At 37.7% G+C, this 26,339-nt stretch overlaps 2 protein-coding genes and 2 long non-coding RNA genes across 5 annotated transcripts; all 4 read left to right on the top strand.

Moving 5' to 3' along the window:
• Nucleotides 1–4,264: 4,264 nt before the first annotated feature.
• On the top strand, nt 4,265–15,650 carry LOC107599983 (ADP-ribosylation factor 4-like). Of its 2 annotated transcripts, XR_001610721.1 has the most exons (7): nt 4,265–4,511; nt 5,001–5,081; nt 6,584–6,693; nt 6,942–7,013; nt 8,986–9,111; nt 9,196–9,393; nt 15,635–15,650. XR_001610721.1 is itself a non-coding variant. In XM_016291741.1 (6 exons), exons 1-6 carry the CDS (start codon nt 4,445–4,447, stop codon nt 9,280–9,282), a joined length of 543 nt encoding a protein of 180 aa, XP_016147227.1. In that variant the 5' UTR covers nt 4,265–4,444; the 3' UTR covers nt 9,283–9,664. The 2 variants fall into 2 exon arrangements, 1 of the variants encoding a protein (XP_016147227.1); XM_016291741.1 differs by lacking the exon at nt 15,635–15,650 and having other exon boundaries at nt 9,196–9,664.
• LOC107599973 (ADP-ribosylation factor 4) lies at nt 10,713–15,145 on the top strand. The gene is made up of 6 exons (XM_016291728.1): nt 10,713–10,932; nt 12,182–12,262; nt 12,569–12,678; nt 12,786–12,857; nt 12,988–13,113; nt 14,127–15,145. The coding sequence occupies exons 1-6, from the start codon at nt 10,866–10,868 to the stop codon at nt 14,211–14,213; spliced, it is 543 nt and encodes a 180-aa protein (XP_016147214.1). The 5' UTR covers nt 10,713–10,865; the 3' UTR covers nt 14,214–15,145.
• Nucleotides 15,651–18,896: 3,246 nt separating the features above from the next.
• Nucleotides 18,897–19,791, top strand: LOC107600979 (uncharacterized). The gene is made up of 3 exons (XR_001610867.1): nt 18,897–18,996; nt 19,394–19,470; nt 19,565–19,791. It is a non-coding gene; the product is annotated as an uncharacterized lncRNA (long non-coding RNA).
• A 1,525-nt stretch (nt 19,792–21,316) lies between these two features.
• Nucleotides 21,317–22,308, top strand: LOC107600974 (uncharacterized). Its single transcript, XR_001610866.1, has 3 exons — nt 21,317–21,410; nt 21,578–21,640; nt 21,867–22,308. It is a non-coding gene; the product is annotated as an uncharacterized lncRNA (long non-coding RNA).
• The last annotated feature ends 4,031 nt before the right edge of the window (nt 22,309–26,339 follow it).

Below are 26,339 nucleotides of genomic sequence, written 5' to 3'. Positions count from 1 at the left end.
CACCACCACCACCACCACCACCACCACCACCACCACCACCACCACGTATTCTTACACGTCTTCTAATTGCTCTTCCACGAGCATGTTGCTGCATTTCAGGGTTGTGGAAGTCCTCCATTCTTAGTGATTGTGCTGTGGGCAATCTACATATATATGCTCCCAAACTTGATTGGTTAAATGGTTGAATGGTTGATTCAAATTGTATTGCAATTAGAGGTCATTTGCCAATTTAGCAGACATTACAAACAATGTCAATGTCAGATATTTATGGAATATACATGCGTGTATACCAATTTTTCATAATTGAATGGATCGTTTTGAATGTGATGGCTTACACGATGAAAAATGTTTGAGAAGTTGTGAAGAGTTTGACAGTTTAAGTGAGAATCGGCTCATCAGTTTTGATCAACAAGCCATATGCAATTAGTTGTTGTGCAAACTGCAGACAATTGTACTTACTGTTTGCACACATGTGCCAAAGCATTTGCAATTTGCTCAAATCAATAAGAAATTCCAATCTGATGTGAACAAGAAGCTAATTGTTCAGAGATCTGAACTTATTGTTTCGGGAAAAAAGTTTCATTCGAGAACTGAGCCAAAGCAATTGAGAAAAACTGTAAAATTAGTATGCCATGACCTCTACTGGTCAAAAAGGCATTTGCAACAGTTTGACAGAAATCATTGTCCAGTGCAAATACTGTATTTTACAGTACTGTAATAATAAATTTTTATTATTATTTAACCGAGGGACATAATAAAACAGAAATGTCTTTTGGTATTGCCTTCAAAAATTACAGTTTCGAAATAATATGAAAATATTAGGTGAAGGAGACATAATATTTAAAAAATCACAACGTAATTGTTGACAACTTGATTGTTGGAAAATGAAAACATCTCGGTTACGTATTTAACCTTGGTTCCCTGAGTAGGGGAACGAGATGCTGCGATGACGTCATCGCTTTGGGAACAAGTTCGGTGTGAGGACTGTCTGAAGCCCTTATATCATCACGCCAATTCATTGGCCAAATAGCGCTTAGCACCGCCCCCAAAGCGCACGTAGGTGAGCTATATAGCGTGCTGCGCGCTATTTTCATCAGATTTCACTGATTTACAAAGGAAGCACTATCAAGGTACGGAACGGCCGAGCATCGCAGCATCTCGTTCCCCTACTCAGGGAACCAAGGTTGCATACGTAACCGAGATGTTCCCTCTCATAGGCTCACTTCCATGCTGCGATGACGTCATCGCTTTGGGAACGCTATACCATAACGCCTGACGTACCGTAGATAGTTAGAATACCAAGGAAAGCGTCTGCTCAAGCGGATAAGACCCGGGAGCCAGGAGCCATCCCTACGTCCAGACTATAAAACTTGATGAATGTGCTAGGAGAGGACCATCCTGCCGCAGCACAAGCATCTTCCGACGAAGACCCTTTAAAGAAGGCCTGAGAAGAAGCCAATGCTCTTGTAGAATGAGCACGCACCCCTAGAGGCAAAGTCAAACCATGCGCCTCATAGGCCAAAGAAATAGCCTCCACTATCCAGTGTGACATCCGCTGTTTAGTGACAGCGGAACCTCTGTTCTTACCACCAAAACACACGAACAACTGATCAGATCTATGCCACTGAGTCGTACGGTCAACGTAGGTCCTAAGTGCCCTAACTGGACAGAGATTCAGGGCAACTGACCCCTTCTCGGCTGGGGAAAAACCCTCCAGGACCACTTGCTGAAAGCGAAACGGAGTTGAAGCGACCTTAGGAACATAATCAGGCCTAGGTCGCAAAAAGACTTTTACCAGTCCTGGTGCAAAGTCCATACACGAAGGACTAATGGAGAGAGCCTGCAGGGGCCCTACCCTCTTAAGGGAGGATAAAGCCACCAAAAGAACGGTCTTAATGGTCAGTAACTTCTCTGACACCGACTCCATTGGTTCAAAGGGATGGCCTGTCAGGCCCTCCAACACAATCGAAAGTGAAGTGACAAAGTCCCAAGAAGGAACTCGGGCTGGGCGGAAAGGCCTAAGCCGTCTCGAACCCTGCATAAAACGTGACACCAGGGTGTGACGACCAACCGAAGCACCTCCTACGAGTGCATGTCCTGCCGATATGGCCGCCACGTACACTTTAAGAGTGGCGGGGGTAACCCCTTCAGAAAAACGACTCTGAAGAAACTCCAGTACTGAACCTATAGGGCAGTGAACTGGATCCAAAGTGCATTGTCTACACTAAGAGGCAAAAAGTCTCCACTTGAAAGCATATAAGCGTCTTGTGGAGGGAGCCCTAGAATTCATAATAGTGTCAGTAATCTCAGCCGAGAGACCAGAACACATTAGCGTACTCCGCTCAAGGGCCACACCCATAACCTCCATAATTCCGGTCGAGGATTTTTTTTTCTTTTTCTGCGAGGGATGAGTTGACGGAACGCAGCTGACTGCTGTTTCGCTGCTCTAAATTTCTCCACGACCGTAGTGACCGAGTCTCCGAACAGACCGTGACTCGAAATGGGGGCGTCCAGGAGAAAAGTTCTGTCCTTCTCCTTAATGTCAGTGAGAGTAAGCCAAAGATGGCGCTCAGCTGACACTAACCCTGCCATGGACCTGCCCACTGCCCGAGCTGTGTGCTTGGTAGCCCTAAGCGCCAAGTCAGTAGCTCGTCTGAGCTCTTTAACGGCCTCTGGAGTCAAGCCTTCTCCCTCGTCCAGCTCCTTGAGCACGTCTGCCTGATAAGCCTGGAGTACACCGATAGAATGGAGTGTAGCCACGGCCTGCCCAGCGGCCATGTAAGATTTTCCGATCAAAGCAGAAGTAACCCTACACGGCTTGGAAGGTAGCAGAGGGCGTAATTTCCAAGACGGAGTGGAATTTGGCGCGAGATGTGCCGCAAGAGTCTCTTCTACGGCCGGCATCGCCGTGAGCCGCCATTTTAGAAACTGTGGCGAAATCAGTGGCGGCAGGATTAGTGATACGTGCTGAAAAAGGTTGTCTCCAAGACCTCGAAACCTCATAGTGGAGGTCTTGGAAAAAGGGGAGAGGCCTACGGGGCTGAGACAGAGTGCGGCTGGACAAAAATCCATCGTCCAGTTTCGACTGGGACTGAGTTTGTGCCGGTTCGCTATCCCACTCTAACCCCAGCTTATCCACAGTGCGCGTTACAACATCTAATAGTTCGCTCTAAGATGGGGAGGTGCGTTTCTCCTGTTCACTCGGAGGGAGAGAACTGCACAGTTCGCCCAATAAATCCTCCGAATTGGAGGCTGCTGTGGACAGCACGTCTTCATCATACTGCATACAGTCGAAATAGTTTGAGCGCTTGCACATGGTGAGCGAGAGAAAAGGAGAAAAATCCGTTGACTCGCCCTCTAAACGCCTCGGCTCGCATGCGTCACCCCAAGTGACCGTCTCATGCGGTGCCTCAGCAACCGCAGAAACGGGATAGCGGGGGTTAGACGTGAGGCCTACTTTATTTGAGAAGGCCGCGAACCTTGAGCGCAGTGCTTTTAGCCGTAGGCTATCACAGTGTCGACAATCAGAAAGGCCGCTAAGCGCCACTTGGGCATGCTGTAGGCCCAAACATTGCACGCACCTGTCATGAGTGTCTCCTCCTGTGATGAACCTGTCACACGGCTCGATGCATCTCCTGTAGCTCATCGTGTCCGCTGAAGAGGAGTAAACTTTTAGAGAAATAGCTAAGAACACGACTTTTTTTTTTTTTTTTTTGCTTTCCTATGGGCGACAGATGATTCGCTTCCTGAAGGATGAAAATAGCCCCCAGCAGGCTATATAGCTCACCTACGTGCGCTTTGGGGGCGGTGCTAAGCGCTATTTGGCCAATGAATTGGCTTGATGGTATAAGGGCTTCAGACAGTCCTCACACCGAAGGTGTTCCCAAAGCGAAGACGTCATCGCAGCATCGAAGTGAGCCTATGAGAGGGAACCAACATAATCATGTAAAATATATGTTTTTCATTTATATAACAACATCAACAACTATACTAATGATTTAATGAATGAACGAATGCATGCATGAATTTATTTCATGGATTCTTGTTTTTTTGCTTAATAAACAACAAACAAGCGAACAAAAAATACGATAAAAAAATAAGGTTGTCCAGTGCACTCAGATTCGGCGTGAATACGGGGATTACATTTTAAAGAACTGAGAATAGAGTCCATTTATTTCATTTATTGTTGTGCCATCAGAAAAGCACGTGGGCGTTTTAGAAAACATCGGAAGTTATGAATAATTATGACGTCACTGCCCGGAGTGCGATTGCAGCAGGAAGTGACGCCAAGTCTTCCACGGTGGCTCCTCTTCTTACGTGGCAACGCGTCAAGCGACTGCGAGACACTGAGCACAAAGAGACAGAATACTCATTCAAATACATTCGCACATTTTCTTTACTGTTTTGCTTGTTGTTAGGGTTTAGGTTTTTCTTTTAAATCATCATGGGTCTGACCATCTCATCGCTCTTTGGGAGACTTTTCGGCAAGAAACAGATGAGGATACTGATGGGTGAGTGTTTCAAGCACATAGTCTTTCTGTGATAAATATTCAGTTTTGAGACTAAAGGGGTAATATTTGGGTGTAAGATGAACTCATTTGTCAATAATTGAGTTTTTATTAATTTACGCATTGAAATTCAACAATAAATGTGTTATTTCTTGGGCAGTGGTTATTGTTAGCTTGCTAGCTTCAGATAGAGCTTGTATGAATATATGAAATCAAGGCAAGGCAAGTTTATTTATATAGCACATTTCATACACAATGGTAATTCACAGTGCTTTACATAAAAGAAAAGAAAAGAAATAATCACAACAATAAAACAAGGAATTTAAAAACGTAGAAAATGATTTAAAAAATTGATGTAAGCGGTTTAAAATGAATTTAAGAAAACGGTTATATATAAAATATAGTGCAATCAGTTATAGTGCAAATCAGAAATAAATCACAACCCAGTAATGAATTTGACAGCCAAAGGTCATTACATGTTTTATTTTTCAGTGGGTTTGGACGCTGCAGGTAAAACCACAATACTTTACAAGCTGAAGCTGGGAGAAATTGTGACCACTATCCCTACCATAGGTGAGATTACACCATTACTGTCATCGTTCTCCATTTCCTACTCATTCTTTAACAATGTAAAGTTTTCATTTAAAACAGAAGGAGTTCATGATTACTTTATAATAACTTAATGTGTGATGAATGTCAATCTGTTTCAAGATTCCCATCATTTTGATGACCGATATCTCTGTCACTGCCACCACATTTACAGCTTAATTGGGGAGAAATTGCACTTGATAATGATTAAAAGTAATTTTTTGTGCAATTATTATTTACAATTTACATATACACTGGTGGTCAAAAGTTTGGAATAATTCAGATTTGTAAATGTTTTTGAAAGAAGTCTCTTCTGCTCACCAAGGCTGCATTTATTTGATCAAAAACAGTAATAGTGAAATATTAAAATTTAAAAGACATTTTCTATTTTAATTTTTGCTGCCATTATTACTCCAGTCTTCAGTGTCACATAATCCTTCAGCAACTGTTTTCAGCATTGATCACTTATTAACAGCATATATAATAAAATGAAATTACTGTCATTAAATAAACTTTTTTTTTTATTCAAAATGTATTAGAATATTTGAAAATGCAAAGTATTTTATCCATTGACAATCCTGACAGTAGGTATTGGAGCTGACATAAGTGCTGTTAATTTACTCATCGCTAAGCCCCGCATGAATGTCAATCTGTTTCAAGATTCCCATCATTTTGATGACCGATATCTCTGTCACTGCCACCACATTTACAGCTTAATTGGGGAGAAATTGCACTTGATAATGATTAAAAGTAATTTTTTGTGCAATTATTATTTACAATTTACATATACACTGGTGGTCAAAAGTTTGGAATAATTCAGATTTGTAAATGTTTTTGAAAGAAGTCTCTTCTGCTCACCAAGGCTGCATTTATTTGATCAAAAACAGTAATAGTGAAATATTAAAATTTAAAAGACATTTTCTATTTTAATTTTTGCTGCCATTATTACTCCAGTCTTCAGTGTCACATAATCCTTCAGCAACTGTTTTCAGCATTGATCACTTATTAACAGCATATATAATAAAATTTATTTTTATTCAAAATGTATTAGAATATTTGAAAATACAAAGTATTTTATCCATTGACAATCCTGACAGTAGGTATTGGAGCTGACATAAGTGCTGTTCATTTACTCATCGCTAAGCCCCGCCTTAAAAACATTACTGATCAGTCCTACCTTAGCAACTGTTGCTGTCCGCCACATTATCACAAGGTTTTACAGAAATGTTCTGACAATATGGTAAAACAGGTGCACTTTCACTTTGTTTCTTAGTGAACTATAGTAAACCGAGGGACCAAAGGGTCAATTAGACAGTCATCATCTGATGGCGATAATCTCTTAACAGCCAAATATCAACCAGTGAACTGCTCTGGCTGAAATATTTGTGTATCACAAATCTCGTTGTAGTCAATCAAAAATACTTTGATATTATGATGCATGTTGAGTAAAATGTTCTTAAACTGTATTTTTTTTTGCATGTGGACAGGTTTTAATGTAGAGACTGTTGAATACAAGAACATCTGCTTCACCGTGTGGGATGTCGGCGGTCAGGACAAGATACGTCCTCTATGGAGACACTATTTTCAGAACACACAGGTCAGATCTTTATTTAGAGACGTTTAGCGGGCCAAAGTTCCTCTTAGCTGTTTCTGAATGCATTTATTCAGAATAACTTTTGATATAGATCAGTTATAGGAACCATGCCCTTTGAGAATCCTGGTGTGAAATCTCTTTTTAAAGTGCAAAATATTGGTTGAGATGTGCTGTAATCTTTGTAATCAGGCGCTTTTGTGCATATTATTCATTTGAAGCATCTTGATAATTTTTTATTCCTTTGTCCTCAGGGTCTGATCTTTGTGGTGGACAGCAATGACAGAGAGAGAGTTGCCGAATCTGCAGAAGAGCTTTCTAAGATGGTAAGAATTGCTCTGTTTAAAGCTTTCCGTTTACTGTGTATATATTACATAAAATCTGTATAATGCTCAAGAACCTGTCATCTTTAGTGACCTAAACGGAGATCACGTTACAAAATGTATTTACATTTGCATTCATGTACTTGGTGGAGATTTTCTTACCAAAGCATCTTGAGAAAACTCCATGTAATATGTTTGTGACACTTGTGTTTATGACCTTTTAACCCTCATGTTGTGTTCTGGTCGTTTTGACTAGCATCCCAAAAATGCTAGTTAATGTTATTGCATTGGACTAAAATTGACTGACTTTGCTCACACAGGGTGTAACAACTTTTTACAAAAAACATTTAAAGGGGTCCTATTATGCTCTTTTACAAAGTCTTGATTTTGTTTTGGGGGTGTACTAGAACATGCTCTCATGCTTGGTGGTTCGAAAAACGCATTTGTTTTCACATAATTTACATTATTAAAATACCTTTCTCCCCAGGCTGGCACAAACGGCTCGATTAGTTCCGGCTTTGATGAAGGTCCGCCTTCCGAAAAACAAAATATGTTGTGATTGGTTAGCTGTCCCAGTGCGTTGTGATTGGCGAACAGCTTAGACGGTGTTTCAGTACTGCCACGCCCCCTTGCTCCGTCTTTCAACAAAAGCTTTTGGGAATCCGGCAGGCACTGTACTCCCTCGTGTTGTGGAAGCTGTCCTCAGTAAAATGTGCAGCACACAATAGCAAATTGGGGTTATAATGCTCAGGAACAGAGTTAAAAAATAAATTGCAACCACTGTTTCCTGACATCATCCGCTTTCGGAAGCCCAGACGAAGACGTTTGAGCATGTAGGTGAAAAAAAACAGCGTTTCAGGCGGCCGCACACCAGACGAGAAGCGCAGCGTCGTGCCATGTCTTTAAAATTAAAATACATTATTTTCTATGAGTATAGGCACACCGGCAGCGTCTGTCCGCGGTGCCCAGCTTGGTTTTCTCTGATGCACTAACTCTGCAGCAGCACTTCTTCGTCGTCGTCTCGTCTGATGCAGTCACTCAACCAAGCGTTCTAACCACAACCTCGCCCCTCCCCACCCGCCAACCATTCGAATTTCTGTAGGCGGGAATTATTTTTAATGATATTCTAATGAGCCTCTTTGTGATATCACAAATCCCGGAAACCAACGCTGTAGTCCAAACGAGCCGTTCGTTGTAGTTCTTGAAAAGGGATTTAAAAAAAAAAACGAAATTTCTCCCTTTGGAGTGGACTTTGAGATTTGTAACTTTCTAGATCTTTTTTTATGCCCAAACATACACACTACACACTGACTAAAATAAAAAAAGTGAAAAAACATAATAGGACCCCTTTAACTTGTTTTGGATTTTAACCCAACCTTGTTACACTTGTGGTTTTCCCATTCAAAAAAGAATGACGTACAAAAAATTGCCTATAAATGTATTTTTATGCTATATTATTACCAAATATTGGATTCAGTCTTTTTATCAAGTTGTTTATCTTTCATTTAGCACAGGTTTTGTATTTCTTTTTGGAACTGATTGCTCATAGTTCTCATTGATTTTTTTTTTTTGAGTAAACATTGCCAAATTTATCCACAAATAATGCTTTTTTTTTCACTCCAAAACTGAGGCCTGTGACCACTCGGTTCCAAAATAAACCGATTGACAGAAAAACATTTACAAAAAGACTAAATCCAAGATTTTATGAAAATATAGCATAAAGAGAGAAATGTACGAGCATTTTTTGAAAGGTCAGTCATTTTTAAACCAGAAACATTTTCAACACAGCACAAGGGTTAAATTTAATTTTAAGTTCACACACTTTCTGCATTTCTGCGAATACGTTTTTTTATTGCAAAAATACTAGGTATTTAATGTACATTTGGTGACCCGCAACTCACGCTTTCTCCCTGCCATCCTTATCGTTGAGCTCTGTACATTGTCTTGATTTATTGACCTTTTTTAATTTATACAGTTGCAAGAAGATGAACTGAGGGACGCCGTGCTGCTGGTTTTTGCAAACAAACAGGATCTGCCTAACGCCATGGCTGTCAGTGAACTCACAGACAAACTTGGACTGCAAAGCCTACGCAGCAGAACGGTACACACACTTACTCGATTAACTCCAACATGCACTTGCTTAAACATTGACTGCATTTTAATTGCCTGTTGTCTGTTTCCACAGTGGTACGTTCAAGCAACCTGTGCTACACAAGGCACCGGACTCTATGAAGGACTGGACTGGTTATCAAACGAGCTCTCCAAACACTAGTGTGCCTGCTGATAGTGGCGAGATGTGTGTGTACTTTAGAAAGATGGAGTGTGCCGGTTGATAGACTCTGTCTTGAAGAACTTGAGTGAGTGTGTGTGTGTGAGAGAGTGTGTGGAGGAGCTATCAAGTGTTCAGCATCATGTCTAATCTATCTTATCTGTCTTTTTCTGTGCTGTATTCCTACTAATGTTCTTTTAATTTTTTTCCTTGCAAATCAGATTTTGTTTTTTTCATGACTGTAAGATAATGCTTAAATTGCACATTTACTTGAGAACTGTGAGAGCATTATGGCACAACAGAAAGTAAGTTTGGGAGGAATTCCAGGTCGAGGCATCCCTCTAGTGCAAGTTTGGAGTAGTTGTAGCTTAAGAGCGAGTAAATGCCAGAGTACATTAGAATCCGAATCAGAAAGAGATTGATTGCCAAGTATGTTTGCACATACATGGAATTTGTTCTGGTGACAGAAGCTTCCAGTACACAGAGACAACAACAACACACAGATAATAATAAATAGAGGTATGTGAATAAAACACACACACATATATGAATATAAACAGAAAATTTGTAAATGAGTTTACTGAATGTATGAGGAGGACATTGAAAATACGTGAAATCCTTGTGTACCATCAAGTGATAGTGCCTTCTGGATTTTAACATTGATTCCCATACTACATTATTCCCATATTCACTATATAAACAATAATACAAAACTGCTAATCATATTTATCCAGTAAGAAAGACTGGCGTTTCAGAAAATCTAATATAAATATTTAATATAAATACAATATAAATGACATTGTACATTTCTAAGAAGCATTACAACATATTTTGGCACTGGCCTATAGCTCATCCTTTATTGATCAATAGTACACAAACTGCTGATACTGCACTTCTTGCACTAGATTAATGTTATGCTTTATTTAAAACTTTCTGCATATGATCCAAATACATTTTTGTAAATGAAATGATTATTCTGGCACCACTAGGATATATCCATTACGAAATCGTAGCAATAGAATAATGAAGGCTGTCAAGAAGCCAACCTTTTAACTATTTTTAACTATATTGCGTAAGAACCAACCAAAGCACTTGATCACGTTCACCTTGGCCCCTTCGACTGACAGATTTTCATAATGAGTTTTTTTTTAAAGACAACTTAACACAGCGTATAATATTACAGACACATACTGTTAAAAATAATAATTATTGTATTATTATTATTATTAAGTAATTTGTAACAGTATGTGAACCTGTTTGTGTCATTATGCGCTGTTTTCTTCTGAAAAAAAATGAAAAATGAGTGTTTACTATTGTCATTTTGCATTATTGACACACTATTTTCCTAATTAATGCTGTTCAGTTGCTTTGACACAATCTGTATTGTTAAAAGCGCTATATAAATAAAGGTGACTTGACTTGAATCTGATCACCGGAAATGGGTTGGCGTCATTTCTTCCACGGCGGCCGTGGCGTGGCAGTACGCATGCGCAGAGCGGACAGGGTTTCCTGACACCCGACGAGCGTCACACCGAAACAACTTTAGCCATTAGGATACATCCCGTAGTTGTATTGTGTCCTTCATCATGGGTCTGACCATCTCATCGATCTTTAGCAGGCTGTTTGGAAAGAAACAGATGAGAATTCTCATGGGTGAGTGTTGAGTCTTCATGCTAGCTAAGCTAGCGGCGTCAGCCAACTCTCGCAGTTCTGTCATTCTCCGGAATATAACTGATCAAATACAAAGCCTACGACCGATTCATCTGCTTTAATTCAAAGTATGCGTTTCTTTACCACGCAGAGACGGAGCTAAGTCAAGTGGGCGTTTGTTTACGTGCTAAATTATCTTGCGATAGAATCCCACAAGCTTTGAATAAATGAATTTGGTCAATTTAAACGTACTGGCAGCTCGTGAGCAGGAACAGGTTAGCCACTGACCGTTTAGTTTAATTTATATTCGATTGAAATATATATATATATATTCTAGTATACTGTACTGTCTAATAACCACCTTGCGTTCATTTTAGCATCGTACTCGTATTGCGACGTGTGACACAGAAATCGGTCAATAAACATATTCAGTGCCCCAAACCTCTCACTTTCATGGGAAAATGTACTTTGTTTTGGCTTCACTGAATATTTCAAAAAGAATCAGAAATATGCGTAAATGCAATTACGCTATTATTTAATTGTTATTAATTATTTCTGACCAAATTCCACATTCATAAATGCGAGTTTACTAATAAAAACTTAACTGTGTGCGTTTGTTGACCGAAGTAAGACTGTACGTAGTATTAGAGACGATCTGAATAAGACTTAAAATAAATAAAACTTTAAAAGTTTGTCAGCTTTACAAAGTATTTATTCGATTTTTTTTAAAACTTGATTTTTATACCCGACTTTATTCTGATTTATTTTTTATTATATTTTTAAAGTTGTTGGTTTTTCTGTACTGTACTTTTTCAGTTTTATTTTCGTGTGCATAATTGTATAATTTTCCAAATTTTCAGTTGTGTGAAAGTGCATGGCTAATATTAGTATTTATATATATATTAGTGTACTTAACCATTTTAGTATGGTATACTTTCTTTGGATTATAGTATTATTTATTAAGTATAGTACTGTTCTAGTATACTCTGTAATGTATTAACTAATATAGTACAGTTTAAATCATGCTCTAGTTTATGATAGTACATAAAGTAGTATGCTATAGAGTAATATGGTTTTAGTACATATTTATGTTTATATTATAGTAAAGTATGTTTACTAGTATAGTACAGTGTAGTTTATATCCTTGGCCATTTAAGGACATTGTTGAGTTTTTAAGAGAATTGACTGCTGTTTCTGTCTTTTCATATATTTACAAACCTTATTCTCATCGTGAATACTTGCTGTTTTACAGTGGGGCTGGATGCTGCCGGCAAAACCACAATACTGTACAAACTCAAACTTGGAGAAATTGTGACCACCATTCCAACCATAGGTAAGAGGACAGGACTGGTTTTGATTTGACTATGATCTCGAAGCAGTTCTCATGGGTGGATTGAGGTCATTGTCTTGTCATGTTGTGTTCTGAGTCATAGGAGTATACTATCATCCACCCGGGGAATTTTTTTCAGTACTTGTCTCCCTTTATGATATGTTAACGTCCACTGGCTGTCATCATACATGTGGTTTCAGTGATTGCCTGATTGTCCTGTCTTACACCACTACAATGTTTAGCCAGTGTTTCATAAAAAAGCAGAACTATTCCACTCAATGCACTTTGTCACTGTATTTCTTTGGGCAGGTTTTAATGTAGAGACCGTTGAATACAAGAACATCTGCTTCACCGTGTGGGATGTCGGTGGCCAGGATAAGATTCGTCCTCTCTGGAGACACTATTTTCAGAACACACAGGTAAGATCTTGATGAGTATTCATACAAAATAACATTACTTAAGGGCACACTTACTTTCAGTCCTTGCAGAGACTCATTGCTCTTTCTGGTTTTCCCTTTGTCCTCAGGGTCTGATCTTTGTGGTGGACAGCAATGACCGAGAGAGAGTGGCCGAATCTGCAGAGGAACTTTCTAAAATGGTAAGCATATATCTTTGTGATCTTTTGAAATGGCAGCTAAGTGCAATGAATCAGGACAGGAATCAGGAATCAGCTTTGCTTAATGTGGTTGAATTGCCTCATCGGTGTCTTTTCCTGTGTGTATGTGCAGTTGCAGGAAGATGAACTGAGGGACGCCGTGCTGCTGGTTTTCGCAAACAAACAGGATCTGCCTAACGCCATGGCTGTCAGTGAACTCACAGACAAACTTGGACTGCAAAGTCTACGCAGTAGAACGGTACACACTTGCACACTAACACCAGCATGCACTACCTACTCTCTAGTTTCAACTTAGCCACCCTCTGATTAAACAGCACAATGCCTGAGTAACTTCTAATTAAAATGATGAATACACTACCGGTCAATAGTTTGGGGGCAGTAAGATTGTATTTTTTTTTAAGAAATTTCTTATGCTCACAAGGCTACATTTATTTGATCAAAAATACAGTTAAAACGGTAATATTGTATTTTAAAAAAATATATAATTTAAAATAACTGTTTTCTATTTGAATACATTTTTAAAATGGCATTTATTCCTGTGATGAAAACTGAATTTTCAGCATCATTACTCCAGTCTTTCCTTCAGAAATCATTTTAATATGCTGATTTCCTCAAGAAACATTTCTTAGTATTATCAATGTTGAAAACATTTGTGCTGCTGAATATTTTTGTGGAAGCTGAGAGATTTTTCTGGCCAAAGGAACAGCATTTATTTAAAATAGGAAAAATGTTCGTCTCTTTTTTTCATCCATTTTAATGCATTCCTGTTGAATAAAAGTATTCATTTGTTTCAAAAAATAGAATCTATAGAATCTTCCCAACCCTAAACTCTTGAATGGTAGTAAACATGTCAGACAAAACAGCTGCTACTATTGCTTTTATCGCATTATCTTGGTCTGTTAGTCTGACTTTTCAAAAATCGACTGGTACAGATAACATTTTTTCTTAAGAGCAATTGAAATCAAACCTTTAAAGTGCATGTTCACTCTCAGAAAAATGGTACAAAACTGTTATTGGGATGGTACTAATATGTACCATTTCCTGTAAATAAGGTACAAAGATGTACCCTTTAGATTTTTGTACCCGAGCGTACTGCCCCAGTGACAGCTTTGTACCTTTTTTTTTTTTCTAAGCGTGTAAATGTACTTTGTGAATGGAGTGTGGGCTGTGACATCCTACTTGCTGTTTAAAAAAAAAAAAAATAATAATTTTTTAAATTGTTTTATTTTTCTCTGTCTGGGCTTCTTGCAGTGGTATGTCCAAGCGACCTGCGCTACACAGGGCACTGGACTATATGAAGGACTGGACTGGTTATCCAATGAGCTCTCCAAACGCTAGTGTCCCTGTTAGGGGTGAGATGGTGCATATGAACCAATGGAAAGGCTAGAGACTCCTCTTAGAATATTTAAGTGTGTGACACAACTGGAAACTGGGGAGAAACCATCAAACACTCTGCGCCTGTCTTAGCTTTCCTTTTCTACAATATATTTCTTTGCCCAAGTTTATCTATTTCTTTTCTTGTTATTTTGTTTTAAATCCAACAAATTTTGCGAGAGGTAAAATGTTTTGAAGGACCTTCCTTTGCTGTGGCTTTTTCAGTTTCTCATGCAAAACCAAAAACACTGGAGCCCCTGATCAGTGAGCAGGGTTATTGGTTTTGCTTTAGTCTGATCAGCATTGTTTATCTGAGGTTTTGTTGTCAAGCTCACTGGAGAATCTCTGGAGTTAGTAATATTTCAGAACTGGACTTTACATGTGGAGTCGTTTGGCGAATCAAAGCCATGCCTGTTCCATCAGTTCTTATAGATATGCAACGCTGTAAAGTTTGTTACATTGCATTATCCGCTGTAGTGGCATGGAGTCCTGTGGTGCTTCTAAACATTATCCTTGTCTGCATGAGTCTTCTAGAGTTTACTTCATTCTGGATCTTGGTTGAAATTCTCCTCATCAACAGCACATGGCATGAAAAGGTTAAGTTTCTCTTACTAGGTTAGTTTCCCCCCCCCCACACAATCCATTGTTGTTTGTGGCAAATGTCTAAATGACCCAGAACACTGGTTTTACTTAAGGTCAGAGTTCAAGGGAACATGATGTTCTTTAGCCACAACGATGCAATGAAGCTCTTTCCATTATAATTTTAAAGTTGAAATCGATTGACGTGTTTTATGTTCGTCATGCCATGTGAAATGTTTCGCTCAAGCGTGTTTCTTGAGCTTACCATTTTTTTTTTTTTAATGTCTGAATCTGAATGAAGATTTAATGTATTGATGAATTCCGTTGAAATGGTTTGCTTTTTGCTTTCCTAACATGATGTAATGTCTGAATCTGAATGAAGATTTAATGTATTGATGAATTCCATGTCTGGTTGAAATGGTTTGCTTTCCTAAACTGATGTGTAACAGATACAATCTATTTTACCCTATTATCATGACAAATTTGTTTGTGTATTACATGTATGATGTTGTTTTAGAATAAAACATAATCATGAACTTATTGTGTTGAATGTGATCAATCTGTTTTGCTCCTTAAATGCAGAATTTAAATTCAGGTGTCCCACTTTTGGGGAACAAACAATAGTCATTGATTTGTGTTTTCACCCATTCGAGAGTTCATGTTCATAATTTTCTCCATAACAGACAAATGAGAAAATGTCTCCGTTGTACTATAAGTTGTAAATTGCATCAATCCAGCAGATGGCACATGGAATTAACAACTTCAGTCAACTGAACCGTACCAAAAATGGCTGCACACTGCTCCAGGTGTGTGTGTGTTTGTTCACTACTCATTGCTGTGTGTGTGCACTTGGATGGGATAAATGCAGAGCACAAATTCGAAGTATGGACACCATACTTGGCTACTTGTCACATTTTTTTTTTTTTTTTACTCGTCACTTTGTGTATGTGTGTACATACATATTACAGTATATGCATACTGAGTGGTGTTTGAACTACTTGCACTGTGTAATTACAAGGGCTATTGCCAATTTTTGAGAAGCTAGGATAAAGTGAGCTGTGCAATGCCTTTTAAATGATGTATCATCAAGAATAAATTATGTGCATTTTGCAAATTTGGTAAAGGGCTTAAATAATATTATGATGTACTCCACCCATCCCTCTCCATAAAGGGTACAAGTCATAAAAACAACTAAGTATGTTTAGTGCATGCAGTGAGAAACATACTGTGAAACCGAAACTAGGAGCAGAACAGAAGTTATTTGTCACCATTCACGCAACCACAGCTGTAAACGTCACTGATACCACAGGAGCTGCCCTGTTGCGTGTGTTTGTCTCTTATTAATCATGACTAGATTTGGGTGTGGAGATCCTTCCAGGACTTTCCAGGGCAAGATCTGCCAACATCACAGGCGAGGTACTGTTAAATTATAAATTACAGGAGGCAATCAGACCTTAAGATACACAAGTGAAATGTACATTAAGTACATAATTTATAAATTGCTATATAATTGTTATCATCTGCAATCCCATTTGGCGATCTTGATGTTTTTTGATTGTTTTGTTACATAGAGGAGATGGAGATCCTGCTTCCAAGGGCAAAACATTGCAGGATTTGTTCTAATTTGTGACTTTGATGGCACTAGCTATGTAAGATACACACACGTGCGCATGTACACAAAAACATGGACATAATAAAAAAATTAAATAAAAAATCACAGTCCGATATGACCGCCATAGGAAATTAATGGGTATTACCCAAAAAATATACGCAAGTGATTCATGTAAGAAAGAAACAGCATGGATTATTTACTAACAGTAGTCACAAGGTAAGCATCATGTTACACTCAAGTTTCCCCATCTACATTTCTAGAGATAAGAGTGACCGAGATTCATTTTAGTGGATGTTTAAAAGGCTCAAAAAACAAAAGAGAAAACAATGTACCATTCCCCAAGAAAGTATAGCAAAACTTTCCTGTACATTACTTGGTTATATCTTTTGTTAAAGGTCATATCATTGATATTAATCAATTTGTTTTAATATATATAAATCTTATAATTTGTCAGAATACCTTTTGGTTTTACTTTGTTTACTTGTATATTTTCGTATGTTTTTTTGCCCTGTTGTATTTTTGCCTTTTGAAGCTTAATATAATAAGAATATTATTGCTACTTTATTTAAAACTGTCTGCATTTCCAATAGCTAAATGGCTTTACTGTTTGTTCTAGCATCATGAAGGAGGAGTACATGTAAAACCTTGCTGCCAGAGGCGGGTCATCTGGCCCAGTGCTATTCAGTGGATCTATTACCTTTGTTTTGCGTTGGTGTCCAGATGTGCAGAGGCCAGCACCTCAATGCTGTGCAGTCTGGGATATTATGTGAAGTCTTGAGTCTCCTTTGAAGTACTTATAGTTTCAACATTCATATGAAGTCTAATGCAAAATCTGAAGTCTTATGAAGTTTCAAGTCTATATGAACTGTCCGGTCTACAGTAAAAATCTACTGTTCTATGAAAGTCTACTATAAACTCTAGTTTACGATGAAAGTCTACTACGGACCTTCTGGTTTACGATGAAAGTCTACTATAAACTGTGTTGTTTATGATGAAAGTCTACTACAAACTGTTGTTTATGATGAAAGTCTACTACAAACTGTCTTGTTTATGATGAAAGTCTACTACAAACCGTCTTGTTTATGATGAAAGTCTACTACAAACCGTCTTGTTTACGATGAAAGTCTACTACAAACCGTCTTGTTTACGATGAAAGTCTACTACAAACCGTCTTGTTTACGATGAAAGTCTACTACACACCGTCTTGTTTACGGTGAAAGTCTACTACGCGCTGTCTAGTTTACAGTGAAAGTCTACCACGCGCTGTCTAGTTTACAGTGAAAGTCTACCACGCGCTGTATAGTCTACTATGACATTTCAAATCTATTATGAAATCTCAAATCTCAATCTTGTTTGAAGTCTAATGCAAACAACCAACCAGAAAAAACATACCAATGCACATAATGCTAAAGGTGAACCAAGAAAGCTTTCTGACACTTTGTTGACACTTAAATAATGCTACAAATATGAAACAAATGAAGTATATTTTCTTGTGCCTTTTTTGGTGAAACCTTGGTTTCTGCCTTGCTTGGTTCGGCTGGTCTGGGGCCCAGCTGATAAAAGAAAAAGCCCTGAAAAAATAAGTGAATAAAATAGCAAAATTCCAAAATAAATGTTCATTATTGTTTATTGTTTATTTTTGTTTGTTTTAAATTTTTTTATTTATTGTAACCAGGATAGGCTTCACAGACACCAGACTTAGTTGAATCTATTGGTTAAGATATCTTAATAACACAATATGACACACTGCTGATTCCTGCATACAGGAGTTATTATAGTGCTGTTGAACAAAAGTCACACAATGTGGCTTACAGTAACTGTAATAAGAAATAATCTCCTACAGAGCACGGTCTGAATCAAAGGACTTTTAGGTCTATAGCCCAAAGTAGAGCCTCTAACATTCTGAAGATTTGACACCAGATACTTTCTATCAGCGGCTCTCGACTCCTGTCCTGGGGACCCACCGCTCGGCACATTTTGTATGGCTTCCTTATTTTAACACACCTGATTCAAATCATCAGCTCGTTAAGAGAGAGAGAGATCCATGAACTGAAATGAGTGTGTCAGCTGTCAGGTATAAGAGACATACAAAATGTACAGAGCAGTGGGTCCACAAAATAGAGTTAATAGAGTTAGAGTTTTTGGTTATGTGGTAAGGGGTTGTTTGAAAGTGTTTTTAGTTATACAATGACGATTTTTTTTGTCTTGCTGAATGTTATTTTATTATTTGCGGGTTTGAACCTTTTTGTGAGCTCGGTTTCTGTTGGTTGGGGGACCAACAGATTAAAACATTGCCATGAAATAAATAATAAAAAAAAGTAAAAAGAAATGTCATATGAAATATCACAATAAAAACGTCTTCAGACAAGTCCCTACTGTAGCTTTCACTTTACTGAGAAACCGAATCTGATGAGGAGAGGGAGGAGTTCATTGAGGAAGTGTTAGAGTATTTAAGCGAGAGGAAACAGAGACCCCTCCTTTCTGTCCTGCAGACGCTCTTGTCTGATATGGAGCGGAGATGGACAGCTTGTATGCTGTGATCTAGTGTGCAGACTGGTGAGTGGTCCTAGCTGTTTATTTGATTTTTAAAATTGAGAGCAGTAATGATCACATACTTTTTAAATAATGTATCTTTTTCTGTGATCTCTTTACTGGCTATACGCAATAAGGAAGTTGTGCTCGTGTAACGTAATGAACAAAACCACCACCCATTTGTCAAATAAAATGTACAATCCATTTTACAAAACCGATCTAGGCCATAATCGCATCTGATTAAATAGAAAAACGTTGCCTGCTTGATAGACAAATCCTTGATCATTTGTGATTATGTGCGCAGATTTATCTAGGGGATTAGTTTATATTGCGATTTGTTTTCGCAGAACTGGATAGGCAGTTTTGAGTTTGTTAATAATAATATGAAATTCATATTTTTTTCAATTCCTCTCAATTTTAGCTGCCACTAGATGACTGCACACGAGTTGAGACGTCACGCTGCCTAAGGATCTCGATGCTTGCGTTTATTATTATTTTGTAAGTAGGCTATCTTTCACATTAATTTATTATTAGATCAGTCATGTATCTTTGAACTTTAGATATAATAATGTGATGTTCATTCTGTGTTTAGATTTTGAGGAGGAGAGGAGGAGAACCCAACTGCCAAGGGATTCGGGCACTCGGGTCCACTGCCCTGTTCTAGTGCATTCTCTGGCAACACTGGATCTCTGGCCGGGGTCCAGTGGACCTGCAGTGAACAGCGCCAGGTCTAGGACCCGCTGACAAAGCACCAGAAAACTAGAAGCAACCAAACAAATCACACAAACAAGAAAACTGAAGCCGACTACTACCCTTAAACCCCCCTTTCCCCCCTTTGGTCGGCTTCTGGTTGTCTGTTGCTTGGTTGGCAGGTGATGGGGATGGCCTGCTGTGAAACAAACCTTTTTTTTGTTTTGTTTAAATGAAGGCTGAGTGCAACTCTTTCCAAAAAAAATGAATAAAAATGGAAAAAAACTGAAATTAATGTCTGTGTTTTATTTTATTCAAGTTATGAAACTCTTTTTTAAAGAATAACAAGGTAAAGGAGATTTTCATCATATCTCAGACTCATGTCGTTCCAAGCCTGCATGACTTTCTTCTATGGAACATAAAAGAATGTATTCTGAAAGTCAATGGGATCTAACCACATTTGTTCCCCATTGACTTTCGTTTTTATTGAAACCCACCTCCCCAAACATTTCCCAAAATCCTACTTTGTGTTTCACAGAAAAATTCATTCATAATAGTTGGATGAACTGTTTCTTTCAAAAATAATTGATCTCATTTTTAAACAAGTTGATGACGGGTTATCATTCACATTCATGAACATCATTCTTCTAACCTTGCCCATAATTCAACATAATGAGGTTCGAGAAAGAGAAACCAAGAGCAGAATCGAAAGTAAACAAAACCTGATACCACAGAAATCCTGCTGATCTCAACTTCAATTATATAGAAGTTGTCTTAATTGTTAATTCACACTAATTAATGTTAACAAATGGAACCTTATGGTAAAGTGTAACTGAACGATTAATTTTAGTGGACGTTTAAAAGGCTCCAACAAAAATGCTGTGCCATTCACCATGGAACAACAACAAAGCCTTCCTGTATAGGGACGGGCCGACAGAAGATCAGAAACTTACTGAGAAAATGAAACCTATGAAAACATATGGCCAACAGCTGTTCCCAGATCAGTTGAGGGTGGGAACAGTGCACTGGTATAAATTACAGAGAGTCACACTGATCTGTCCTTTCCATGACCAGATCCTTCTGCAGCCAGATCAACAAGGTAAGTTGGTCAAATTTCCCATAATTATGATTACTTTATTATAAAAATGTATTTCCTTAAAGATTTCTTAAAGTGTTTTCAATCATCGCAATTAAGTGATTTTGTCATGCAGATTTTCTTTAGCTGTTTTGTCACTGTGTAACCTGGAAACTGAATCCTCTTAACAGGTCTACGGTGTTTCCTCTGTGGGAGACGCTGTGGAAACTTGACTGGTCTTGGAGCACTAATGTGTGAGTATATTGGATGTTTTTCTGACCGAAAGTAAACAAAACCTGATACCACAGAAATCCTGCTGATCTCAACTTCAATTATATAGAAGTTGTCTTAATTGTTAATTCACACTAATTAATGTTAACAAATGGAACCTTATGGTAAAGTGTAACTGAACGATTAATTTTAGTGGACGTTTAAAAGGCTCCAACAAAAATGCTGTGCCATTCACCATGGAACAACAACAAAGCCTTCCTGTATAGGGACGGGCCGACAGAAGATCAGAAACTTACTGAGAAAATGAAACCTATGAAAACATATGGCCAACAGCTGTTCCCAGATCAGTTGAGGTTGGGAACAGTGCACTGGTATAAATTACAGAGAGTCACACTGATCTGTCCTTTCCATGACCAGATCCTTCTGCTGCCAGATCAACAAGGTAAGTTGGTCAAATTTCCCATAATTATGATTACTTTATTATAAAAATGTATTTCCTTAAAGATTTCTTAAAGTGTTTTCAATCATCGCAATTAAGTGATTTTGTCATGCAGATTTTATTTAGCTGTTTTGTCACTGTGTAACCTGGAAACTGAATCCTCTTAACAGGTCTACGGTGTTTCCTCTGTGGGAGACGCTGTGGAAACTTGACTGGTCTTGGAGCACTAATGTGTGAGTATATTGGATGTTTTTCTGACTTTTTTTGAGCTACTGTAAAAGACTGGGTGCTACTGTAAACATAAACCTTACAGTGTTATTTCCAGTGATTTCATTCAAATGCATTATTCAGTAATATTGTTATATAATAAGTTATATGGTTATACAGTTGTTATATAATTGATATTTTGACACCATCTGCATTTCTTGTAGCTGAATGGTTTTGTGTTGTTTGTTCTAGCATCATGAAGGAGGCGGAGGTCATGTAAATCCTTGCTGCCAGGGGCGGGGTCATCTGGCACAGCGCCATTCAGAGGGGAAACTCATTTGCATGAGTCTCAATCTTTGTTTTGTGCTGGTGTCCAGATGTGCAGAGGCCTGCGCAGTCTGCCAAGCCTATCACTGCTGTGATGCCTGACGATCCGCGCTTAAAGCCTCAAGTTTCCGACAAATGCTACAAAGCCAAGAAAAAAACCAATGAATGTGATGCCAAAACTGAACCAAGAAACCTCTTTAACACGTTGCTGACTCATGAATAATGCTACAAATGTAAAGTAAAGTGAAGAAGTGAATTTTTGGTGAAACCTTTGGTTTCTGCATTGCTTGGTTCAGTTGGTCCGGGGCCCAGCTGATAAAACAACAAGCCCCGGAAAAAATGAAAAAAAAAAAATCTAAATAAAAATAGTAAAATCTGCAACAAAAATTAATATTGTACTGTGTTTATTTTTGTTTATCTGCCAATGTTTGATGATTAATTTACTAACTATAGCACTTCTTACAGTAGGCCAACGAGATTGTTTAGACAATGTAGAAAAAACAAATAAATAAATAAATCAGTGGTGATACAAAGTATACTGTATATATATGAGAAAGTATGTTGTAACACTTTACAACAAGGTCCAATTAATTAACAACGAGCAATACATTTGTTACAGTATTTATTAATATTTGTTAACATACAACTCAAGATACAACTCTTTATTTTAATAATGTAGTACATTTTGAAATTGACATTAATAATAAATGCTTTAGAAGTATTTATCACTGATAGTTCATGTTAACTTATGCAGTTTATGAATGTGAACAAATGGAATTTTGTAAATTGTGACCAGAAGTATAAAATACACATGCAAGGTCTTGTGCAAAACAATCAAAAGCGTTGCATAGATTTGACATAAGTATAACCAAGAGGCCAAACATGATCAAAACTTCCTCACGTGTCGCTGTCATTCTTTTCTTATCTTACATTATAATGTGGCTTAAACTTTTGTATCTTAAATGTTACACGATAAATGATATAACTGAGAACATCTGAAATCCCTCGCAAGTAAAGTTTCACTTTCACTTTAGTTTCTGTGAAAAGATCTCATCTAACATGTCTGCACCGGACTGGGTGTTGCATAGTTGTGTTCTTTGAGGAGGTGTGAACCGTTTCTGTGAACAGTATAAGTAACAGATGAAGATCCACTTCACATGAACTGCACTTCGCTGCTCTGAACCTTGAACAAATCATCAGCATGGTAAGGCTTTTTTTTTAAATGATTCCCTTCAAGAAAAATACAAGTATAAGGTAAAATGTTATTATTATTATTGCAAACTAGCAAGAATGCACATTTTTAGTCCAGCAACTATTTCGAACCACACATTTAAGAATGGTTTTAGGTTTGACATTAAGTTGCAGTATCACTTAATCTAAATCATCCATGTATGTATGAACTCATCTTTAGATAGATTTATAGATAGATTGAGGATAATAGACAAATAAGGTTATTGCAAGCGTCACTGCAGATAAAATACTTTTGAGGACATATGTACTAATGTGTCTTGTATTGATACTATGGTAACGGCATCTGCTATTATATTATATTTGAACTGTACTGTATTTTAAGTTAAACATTAACTCTTAGTTTGTGCATGGCACCTTAAGTTCAGGCTATTGTTCTATATTCACCCACCTCTGTAGAGAATGTGTTAATGTAAGAGGGTGTGCCAGTTTCCTCAGGGTAAAGGATGGGTGGCAAACTTAAACAAACTTGCTATATATAAATTGATAATCTGCAAGTAAGATAATAAAATAATAAAATAATATCTGAAATCAATATCACCATTTATTTATTTAATCAAGTAGCTATGTATTATATGAGAAAATGCACCCCAAAACTATGACAGCAAAACAAATAAGACATTTAAGGTTTATAAATATATATTGCATTTTTTCTTTAATGCACAGTCCTAAATGAAAAAAATTAAAGTGTGTTATATGGAAGGTGTGTTTTCATAAATTTCATATTTACTATTTTATGTTTTAGAATTCTTTGCATTTTGATATGGTTGCAATGAACAACTTAAATAAAGGAATTATTATATTTGGTTGAACTAAAAAAATAAGTCAAATTAGGTTAAATGAATATTAACTTTGGTACTGACTTTACTTTTATAAAGATACACTCTAAAAAATGCTGGGTTGTTTCAACCCAACTTTGGGTCAAATATGGACTAACCCAACTTTTGGGTTAAAAATTTAATGTAAAAATTTAACCCAAAAGTTGGGTTAGTCCATATTTGACCCAAAGTTGGGTTGAAACAACCCAGCATTTTTAGAGTGTATTCAAACTAAACTTGATAAACTCACATAACTTTAAAAAAAGTGGCTGGATCAATAAAACATAATTGTGCCAACAAAACATATTCTAGTAAGTAAATTCAACGTAACTGAGTCAAAGCAAAAAGACTCTAATCTAACTAAATATGTTAAAATATAAAGTCAACATTTTATTACTGTCTATCTATTTGAGCAACAATGTTTTTCTCCATCAACAGATCTTATCCGAGGGGAGTGATGAAGGGGATGACAACGACGATGATGAAGAAGATGATGGAGGTGCTGGAGTAAGTGTCTGCTGCCAAGGGTAGACAACTGCTCCAGACCTTGATGCAGCCAGTGTTGAGAAAGACCCAATAGCACGCTGGATCAAACAAACTGTGTGCAATTGCTGATACAAGCCAGCAGCAGCCAAAGCAATCACACAGCTTCAGTTGTGACAAATGTCGCAACCCAAGTACCTCCCACGCCATGTGTGTCCATGGCAAACTTGACACGTAGACCATGATTCCTCCATGGGAACGATGGAACTCGCAACCTTTCCGCTGTGCAGTGGCAGCACCATCACTTTTCTTCAGAACGGCTCTGCTTGTCTGTTTGTGCAACCCTGAAGAAACCATGGAGAGAAGAACGAAATGTTCATGGAGAGGTGATCCCTGATGTTTACAGAGCTGCTGGTCCAGAGGTTGGAAGATGTGAGACAGTTTTTTCTGTGATCACAATCGTCCTCAATCACCATTGTGCCATCGAGCAATGCACATGACTCCAACGCAGAACTGACTGTTTCTGCAAAAGTCTACAGTAGTCAACAATCCATTAAGATACAAACAGAAAATGGGCTGGATGGGCATTTTGAAGATGTACTAATGGATGCATGTTGCTCACTTATTTACTGGGAGGTCATGCCCCTTTGAAGCCCAAGTGTATTTGTTGAAAAGATACATCCAGACTATGGCTGCTTGGTCCAAATAGCTCTCCAGTAAAACTAGCAGAAGGTTTCTGGAGCAGCGGATCAAGGTCAGAGATAAAAGCCCACTGTTTTTTTTTTTTATGTTCTTTTACCTCTTTTTGATGCCACGTCAACGCCACTCAGCCATAGAGAGCGTGATCAGAGCGAGATGACATGTTCACCAGAATAGGGTTCACAGGCACATCGGTTCTGCAGGTTGTGCTGACTAGGTTGAATCCACTGGTTCAGATATCTTACTAACACTACACAATATGACACACTGTTAAATTTCACGCACAGGTGTTATTGCAGTGCTGTTGAACAAAAGTTACACAACATAGGTAACGTTCCTATAATGAGACATGATCTCATACAGAACAAGGCCCTAATCAAAGGACCTATAAAGGTCTAGCCAGAAATGAAGTCCAATAGATGCGACACAACATCAAAGGCCCTCATATCCTATTGAGCACTCATTGTTTTCTTGGTTATGTGGCAAGGGGGTCCTTAGCAAGTGGTCTGTTTAGTTTTACAATGATGTTCTTAGAAATGTCATGAATGCAGATGGATTTCTGTGCATTCGTCTGCCTAAATATATCGCTTTCTAATGAGCTACACGATAAACTCCCCCTAAATAAAGTACTACATGCTGTGAAAAACATATTTTGTGTGAGTTTTTTTTCCCCTGATGGAGCAAATCTCTAGTTTAATATTTCCCATGGTGGCATGTGTTATGGCTATATTTTGAAGACTTTGGGGTAAATTAGAGCAATTATGGTCCATAAAATGTAGACAATTTCAGTATATTTTATACTATTATAGTATTTATTAATATTTTTAATTGGCTTTTTAAAATAGGATTTTCAGTTTTCATTTTAGTTTAAGTTATAATGATTTTGTTATGTGCTTTTGTCATTTTTATTCGTTTTATTTAAATATATTTTTATTTAGCTAACTCATTTAACTAACTAATTTTTCAGCTTTAGTTAACAATAACAACACTGGTCATTTATAAATGTAATGAAAAATACTGGGTATAAATTAAATCTCAGGTGACAAATAAAAAAATTCTATAGATGCTTGTGGCATTTTAAACACCTCAACTAAATTTACTTCAGTATATTACAATTAAATCCTAATCTAATCATGACCAACTATATATC

This window comes from Sinocyclocheilus grahami, unplaced genomic scaffold (assembly GCF_001515645.1).
Source record: "Sinocyclocheilus grahami isolate Dianchi unplaced genomic scaffold, SAMN03320097.WGS_v1.1 scaffold14.1, whole genome shotgun sequence".
NCBI classification, from domain to species: Eukaryota; Metazoa; Chordata; class Actinopteri; order Cypriniformes; family Cyprinidae; genus Sinocyclocheilus; species Sinocyclocheilus grahami.
This window is presented reverse-complemented; position numbering and strand designations above follow the sequence as displayed.

What these genes read in the sequence shown, in the direction of transcription:
- LOC107599983 (XM_016291741.1), top strand. Translation starts at nt 4,445, where the DNA reads ATGGGTCTGACCATCTCATCGCTCTTTGGGAGACTTTTCGGCAAGAAA. An exon ending in GACCACTATCCCTACCATAG is followed by an intron (nt 5,082 to 6,583) that starts GTGAGATTACAC and finishes GCATGTGGACAG; the next exon opens with GTTTTAATGTAGAGACTGTT. An exon ending in AAAGCCTACGCAGCAGAACG is followed by an intron (nt 9,112 to 9,195) that starts GTACACACACTT and finishes CTGTTTCCACAG; the next exon opens with TGGTACGTTCAAGCAACCTG.
- LOC107599973 (XM_016291728.1), top strand. Translation starts at nt 10,866, where the DNA reads ATGGGTCTGACCATCTCATCGATCTTTAGCAGGCTGTTTGGAAAGAAA. An exon ending in ACTATTTTCAGAACACACAG is followed by an intron (nt 12,679 to 12,785) that starts GTAAGATCTTGA and finishes CTTTGTCCTCAG; the next exon opens with GGTCTGATCTTTGTGGTGGA. An exon ending in AAAGTCTACGCAGTAGAACG is followed by an intron (nt 13,114 to 14,126) that starts GTACACACTTGC and finishes GGCTTCTTGCAG; the next exon opens with TGGTATGTCCAAGCGACCTG.